The sequence below is a fragment of the Pygoscelis adeliae genome, unplaced genomic scaffold, assembly GCF_000699105.1.
Source record: "Pygoscelis adeliae isolate BGI_AS28 unplaced genomic scaffold, ASM69910v1 Scaffold34, whole genome shotgun sequence".
In the NCBI taxonomy this organism is placed as follows: Eukaryota; Metazoa; Chordata; class Aves; order Sphenisciformes; family Spheniscidae; genus Pygoscelis; species Pygoscelis adeliae.
The window spans coordinates 2097014-2104189 of NW_008824658.1; the positions used below are offsets into that span (position 1 = coordinate 2097014).

Sequence of the window (7176 nt, forward strand, 5' to 3'; positions counted from 1 at the left end):
CTCTGAAATAACTCTTTGTCCAAACGGGACAAGAGCTGGAGATGCTTGGCCTGCAGGTGACAGAGTTGGGAAAGTCTGCACCTTCCAATGCACCTTGGGCCCGGCTGGAGATGTCTGAGGATTGCTGTCTTCTGGTGGTGCTGCCATACACAACAGGGCTGTAGACCTAGGTGTTTGACCTTGTGGTGGAAAGAGAACTCGGGCAGCCAAGAAGGGAAAGGTGAATATGCCTGGCTTTTGGGGCTGTGGAGATGGCCAAGAGGCAATAACCCATCAACCTCAAGAAAGAGTCACTAAGCCTGTTTTGAGGTTTGCAACCAAACAAACAGAAACTAGTATTACTAATCTTGTGTCTTAAGTGCTGGCAGCCTCTCAGATCTTGTGTGACACTTTCCTTCATTATTCTTTTGAGCTTTCTCCCCACACAATAAGACGATGGTGGGAAGTCCCCCCCGGAAGGGTGCAATCTAGGGGGGAAAGCATTCAGTATGTAACAGGGAGGCAGTGTATGCCTCTTGAGCCACTGCTGTGTTCATATTTTCAGCCCAGGAAACTTGCATCCTCCTTGTTATTGTGCTGCACGGCGTTTCACTTCAAGTCATGTCTGACATGCTGAGCAGGCTTTTTCCAGGTCTGCTGTGCTGTGAACTGTGTTGTGAAGGCTGCATAATTTCTTATGGGTTTTTTTTAAGATAATAGGGACGAGGCAGGTGTGATGTAGATTTGTGATAGATCATAATGATATCTGTCAGGATGTCTCCGAAGGTTCCTTGAGGCATTGGGCAATGCAGGTCACCAGCTGTGACATCCTCATCAGGCACTTTCTGCCATGTCAGGGTGTTAGATCCACATTTGTCTGAGTACCATCACTGTTGGCCATCTGCAGCGCAAAGCTGCAGCATGCCAAGGATGTCCAAAGCAATAGCCTCAAGTTGGAGCCAGAGCCTGACTTCCTTTTCCTACCTCTTGGATTGCAAGTGCATCTTCTGAGAGTACCCAGGGCTAATGTAGTATGACCTTTGTGATCTGGGCTCTTGCTGGGAGAGTGTCAGGGTCTCAAATCCCAGCTTCAGATCAAGCAGAGGAAGGATTTGAAACCTGATCAGCTCACGTCTGTGTTCTTGGCCATCTTAAGAAGTATTCCTGGGGTTTCTTTTGTTTCCTTGTTGTGGATGAATCTAAACCTCTGAGGTGATAAGCACCCTTTTCCCCCTCCCCTGCCCCCCAGATATACTGTAGGTGACTTTGGGGAAGATGTCCTCAGAAACCAAGTTTTTCCCTCCCATCGTTGAGGAGGGAGCAAGGGGAGCTCAGGCCTAGTATGGGTCTCTCCCAGGGCCAGACCTTAGTTATCCCGCAGGACCAAGTCAAGGTCCTGATAACTGGCTTCTGCGGTAAGGTTCTTGAGCCTCTCTGTCTTACCAGCCTTCACTTCTCCTTCCTCACCATTTCCAAACCCTCAGCAGAGGAAACTAATGTTTTGGCTGGCATGGGAGAGGCAGAGACAGAGCCTGCAGCAGTAACTAGAGGTCATGGTTACACAACCCAAGTGTGGTAAAACCTTTGGCCAGCAGCTCCCGGCAATGCTGCGGAAGCTGCTGAAGAGCAGTAGAGAGACATCCTTGGGCTTTGTGCAAGATTGCACACTGGTCAGCAGGGAGAAAGCCTCCCCCAGCAGCCCTGCTTCCCCATTCTGGAAAAGGATCTGCTGGTCTGACTCATCCCCCCCAGCACACACGAAGGAGTGGATGCTTGGGTGGCCTTCACCTGGTATTGTCCTGCATTTAATGTTTCTGCCCTGTCTATCCTCACTCTGCTGTGTGGTGGTTGTGCCATTGACAGGAGTCTCCAGTGATAGCCTGAAGGCTGCTGGCTTCTTCAGTGTTGTGGAGAGCACCTACCCTGAGCCTTTTCTGGCCATAGCATCTCAGTAGTAACTGGAGGTTGATGACAACAAGGTGACTCTTGTTTTTCTTGTCCTCCTGCTGTGGCCAAGCCAAGGACCAGTTGCAACATGGTCTTTCCCTGAGCCAGTTTGAATGCAGCTCTGAGTCAAAGAGCTTGGCTCCCCTGTCAAATGGTGCTGAAAGCCTTGGATACGGAGGGATAGCTAAAGCAGAGAGTAGGTGAGGGGAAAGCATCCAGTGATAGAGAGTAAAAGCAGCAGAAATATGTCAAGTCCCACTAGAAAACACAGTTTAGCAAAGAGGGAGGAATATTGTACCTCAGATATGTGGAAAATGTTGCTTTGCAAAGAACTCTGGGATATGTTTTTCTCTGCTCTGGGAATAAATGAGACTTTCTGTTTCCACAGAAAGATAAAAGCATTTAAAAAAAAAGATGAGATAAAATGTCAAATATTCCATGCTCCAAAGTTCCCTGTCCTCTGCTCCTTCCCCCAGGGCCAGTGAGTTTGATCCAGGCCTTGTTTGGGTTTCCCCTGGGCAACTGCATCTTTGTCACAGGCCAGCAATGCTCTCCAGGGCCTCAAGTCTCGTATTCTTGACCCTTCGTTGCACGGAGGGAGGCATCAGCCCAAGACTGCTTAAATGATGCTCTTTGAGCGCTGAGGGATGAGCTCCGGTGTTACAGCCCTGAGCACAGCTGGTAGCACAGGACACACATTTCTACCTAGGACATATAGTCTTCCTCACCAAATAAGCTGTGAGCAGGGGTGGATGAGGATGGGTGCGTGCTGCTTCTGCTGGCTGTGTTACAGGGACAGTGTCCAAGGCAGCACCTGGGAACAGATTTGCTTTAAACTGTCTTTGCTACCCATGACCATAAGCAGCCTTCTCTTCTCTCCTCCCTGCAACAAGGGCTGTAACATTTGACCACTGCACCCCCCCTCCCCTGAAGGATGTACAAGTGCAGTTGGACGAATGGTGCCATTACAGGGTGCTTTGCCCTCTCCCACTTCCTGATGAGTTAGGGTTTTTATGTTCATTTGCACAACAAATCTTTCCACTAAAGAGCTCCAGTGAGTGCAGAGCAGTCTGCTGCAAAGTTTGAGGCATCACAAGACCAAACTCAGCCCTTGTTTCTGCTGCCGCCACCCAAAAGGAGCACTGCCTGCAGAGATGTCCTCTATGAAGAGCAATGAATCGATAAGTTGGGCAGCTACCTTTCTACTTACTATTATTGGAACCTGGGTGTGTGTCCCTTTAAGATGTGAGGATGGGTTAGCAACTGGGAAGGAAAGCAGAAGTGGGAGAATAGCCCTGGATAGGGTCCGGAGAGGGGTGCAGAGCCCCCTGAGCACAGATAGCCATTTGCAATGTGTTTCCTGTCCTCCCCGAAGGCCTGGCGTGGGGGTGGCAGTACCGCTTCTTCCCTAGCCCCACAGCACTGATTCACTTCTCACTTCCCCCCACCCTAAATATAGGTGGTGACTCAAAGAACTCGCTGATGTGGCAAAACAGGGAAAAAATATTTCCTTCTGACACTAAGGGCTGGAGTGGGACCCTGGTTCCCCTTTATTCAGCCAGCAGAGAAGCCATCTTCAAAGCAGAGATGGCATCAGAAATCCAGCTGGGTTGCAATGCTAGTGTCAGCATAGCCTGGCGTGCCGTATGTACGACTGCAGCTATGGGCTTTCATGAGCCATTTAGCTTTTCTGTGCCTGAGTTTCCCACCCCCAAATATGAATAATAATGCTAATTCACTTCATAACGTTTTAATTGTATCTGCGAGCAAAACACACTGTTTGACTCTACGATAAGGCACAAGTAGGTGTCCTTCAAAATCCATTGCCCAGCAACCAAAAAGCCAGTCTTCCCAAAAGGCATGCACTGACCTCCTGCTCTGCAGAAGCTTTCCAGGTCTGTTCTAGCTCACCATAGCACCAGTGCAACAAAGAAAGCCCCATCCATTAGACTTGGCTTAAACTTCACCAAATGGTGTTACGGGCTAATGAAGTTCATATAGTAGTTCCAGCTCTGCCACAAAAGGAAAACTCTTGCAAGAAGAGGCAAAACCCAACAGGAATAACTTCCAAGCTAGCATCCGGCCTAATCAGCTCCAGATGATTGTTTTTTTCTGTCCCACTGCTCTAAATGTTCACATGTGGGGTTTTCTCTCTTCCCTGAAATTAGTTCCTTGGAGTATCAGGTTCTGTCGGTCTGGTGGGATGGAGAATGGTTGGAGTGACGCAAGCCAAAAAGCCGGTTTGAATGCCAGGCCCAGCCTCTTCCTGATGCTGAGCTACTCCATGCTCAGCAGTGTGAACTCCAACAGAGCATCATTAGGGATCATTTATGCATCCTCACTCTTTCTCTTTTTCCTTTGTAGGCTCGGCATCCCCAGTGATCAGCCATGACCTCCCTGCTCTGGTTGTCAACACGGGTGATCCGGTCATCTTGCACTGCTCAGGAGAGTCAGAAGTTGAATGGAAAAGCCAAAAGGATACATTCAGCAACCATACCAGCAGCACGCTCAGTATTCCCAAGGCCACTTACAGGGATACAGGCACCTATAAGTGTGCTTATGTTAACAGAAGTGATGAGGGCATTGCAACTGTGCATCTGTTTGTGCGAGGTAACCGTGCTTCTCTCTTCCCACATATGCTGGCAGAACGGCCTCCTTTGAGGGAGCACGGCCATTACACAGATTCTCTCTGTGGATGTGGTTGTGTGTGTATTTGGGGGAGCAGTGCAGGCTCCTACTGGGGCAGTGGCTTATCTGCAACCATGTAAGCCCACATGCAATGGGGCCTGTGGCTGAAGCACTGGGGTAGAATACAGAACATTTACATCTCATGCGTATCTGTGAATGGCCTGGACCTCTCCCTCTATTTACCTTGGCTTCCCTTCCTGAAAAAACAGGGGTGAAAATCTGTTCAGTGTTGTAATGAGCAGTGAGATCTGGAAATCGGAGAACTGTACTGCCAGTACCCCAGATAAGGGAAAGTCACATGAATCACATCCTCACAGCGTGACCTGAACCCCAAATATTCTTTTACCCCAGAAGAAGTTATGCTGTGGTACCTCCACCACTTGAGTTCAGCCCTGCCCTTGTACCAGAGATACTGTCCTAGACAGGGAAGCTGGAGGTCTGATAAATAAAATGAACACCATGGTGAAAAGTTTAGAGTTAAGCATACTTCTCAGTCCCTCTTGCCTATGTACATTTGTGAGATGATTGCTGTGTTCTCCTCAAATGCCTTAGCTGGAATTGGGCTTGTCGTGTGAGTTTTTGGAGGCTGAGTCAGGCAGGCGTTGAGCAGGGCTGCCCCAGCATCGAACTCCCACTGAGCAGCAGTGCTGGAGACTTGCCTTTGCTGGAATGTGTTCCTTAGCTTCAGTGCATTTTCTGATCCCGTTCTCTGGCCTACCTTGTCTCCTCCGCAGATCCCAATAATGTGTGGTACACCCCAACTTTCCGGATCTTCGTGAGCAAAGGTGGTAATGCTGAGCTCCCCTGTCTCATCACGGCCCCTGAGTATGGATCCAGTGTGACTCTGATAATGGATGACACCTCTCGTCTCGCACCCGGGACCAACTATTCTTTCAGTACTGAGAAAGGAATAACACTGTACAATGTGCAAAGCAAGCAGAAGGGCTTTTACCGATGCCAAGCAGTGATAAATGGAAAAATACAGAAGTCATCAAGAATAAGACTGATTGTGGAAGAAGGTAAAGGATTGGGGTTGCTGCTGTCCTCAGGGAGACAGACATAGCTAAGCTGGCCACAGTAGATAGTTAAGGAAAAGCTCCTCGCCAGTGGTAGGAAAGACCTTCTGAATCTGCAATCTTTAAAGGGTATTTAATGGAGGCAAAATTCCATCAGCTTCTGGCAAATTGGCTCCTTCAGGTGGGTCTCCATGCATTCAGCGGTGTTCAAATCTTTGCAGGCACTATCGCAGAACAGAGAAAAAAGTCCACCTATCTCCCTGAGGTTCTGCAAGTCCTCAGCCCTGATGTGAGCATGTAACCATGGCAGAAGGTTCCCCTTCCCTTTCAACCCACAGTGCTGGCTGCTGTGCTCTCCCCAACCTGTAGTGCTTCCCATAGACACGTGCACAAAAAGGAGTGATGATCCCTAGGGAAGGAGAAGGCCGGGGGTAAAGAGGCTGAAGAGGATGGAAAGGAGAAGGTAGCCAGGCCCTGGGGTGTCTCCAAAGCACACAGGGTCACTGGACCAGCTGACGCTGAATCTTTCCCTGTTTGCCTTTGTGTAGCACTGGAGAAGCCCGTATCAGTGATGATGGACCCTATAGACCATGTGCGAATCGTGGGCGAACCTTTCAAAGTCACTTGCAGAGTAATTGCTCCTTCCCACAAGTATGACATCAGATGGGTGACAGCAGCAAAGAGCGTAAGTTGTGCAGCTTCAAGGGCTTTCCTGGAAACTGGGAGACGTAGGGTGGTAAGATCTGCCCAGACCAAAGTCACCTGCAGCAAAGCCTTGAACTGCCCAACCAAAGCAGCTATTCAAACAAGCTGTAGAAATCTGAATATGGCCATCCTTTCCTTGGGATGACGCAGGGTTAAGAAACACCTGCCCATTGTCAGGATCTTGCTGCAAGAGAGAAGTTGTTTTTTCAGCTGAGTTCATTGAGCAGGAACCACAGTACCTACTAAGGCAACGTTTTTCCACCCAGCCCTGTCAGGGCTTATAAAGCAGCAAACGTGTTCAGGACACACAGTTCCCCAGAGAAAAGATATGAGTGAAGAAAGAGAATGCATTTCAAAATCTCTGTTGTGCTGACTTTTAACTGCTAGATGGTTAGATAAGGTTTGCTAGAAGTTCTTATGGTATCTGATGCCTTTATTAAGGAGTTGAAATAACATAGAAATATGTTTGGATCACATAATGTAAGGCCAACTTGCAGTCAGAAGGCTGACAATAGCTATAACCCTAACTGCTGTGCAGTATCTGCCCTGAATACTCAGGTTTAATACGCCTCTTGGTCTCCACACAGACGGCTTTCAGTGACAGGGCCTCTATAACAAAGTTCAGTAGCCCAGAACAGGAGGGGGGTGGGTATGTTTGTCGTAAATATTCAGTTCCATCCTCTGCCCTTCCAAGAAAGTGCCTGATGTTCCCTCCCTGCCTGACAGGTCAGGAGAACTAAAAAGCCTAGCTTTGAAAATGAGAACTACTTCATCAGCGACACCCTGTCCATTCCAGCGGTGACCATGGAAGATAGTGGGAAATACACTTGTATATCTAACA

General features: G+C 48.7%; 1 protein-coding gene across 1 annotated transcript in view; it reads left to right on the forward strand.

Annotated features, from left to right (window-relative positions):
- The window catches only part of CSF1R (colony stimulating factor 1 receptor), a 21771-nt gene that overhangs the window by 756 nt on the left and 13839 nt on the right, over positions 1-7176 (forward strand). The window contains exons 2-5 of the mRNA XM_009322650.1: positions 4291-4536; positions 5349-5633; positions 6179-6315; positions 7062-7176. The exon at positions 7062-7176 is cut by the window's right edge and continues 12 nt beyond it. Of these exons, the coding sequence (XP_009320925.1) occupies positions 4291-4536; positions 5349-5633; positions 6179-6315; positions 7062-7176 (783 nt within the window). The remainder of the gene's footprint in view (positions 1-4290; positions 4537-5348; positions 5634-6178; positions 6316-7061) is intronic.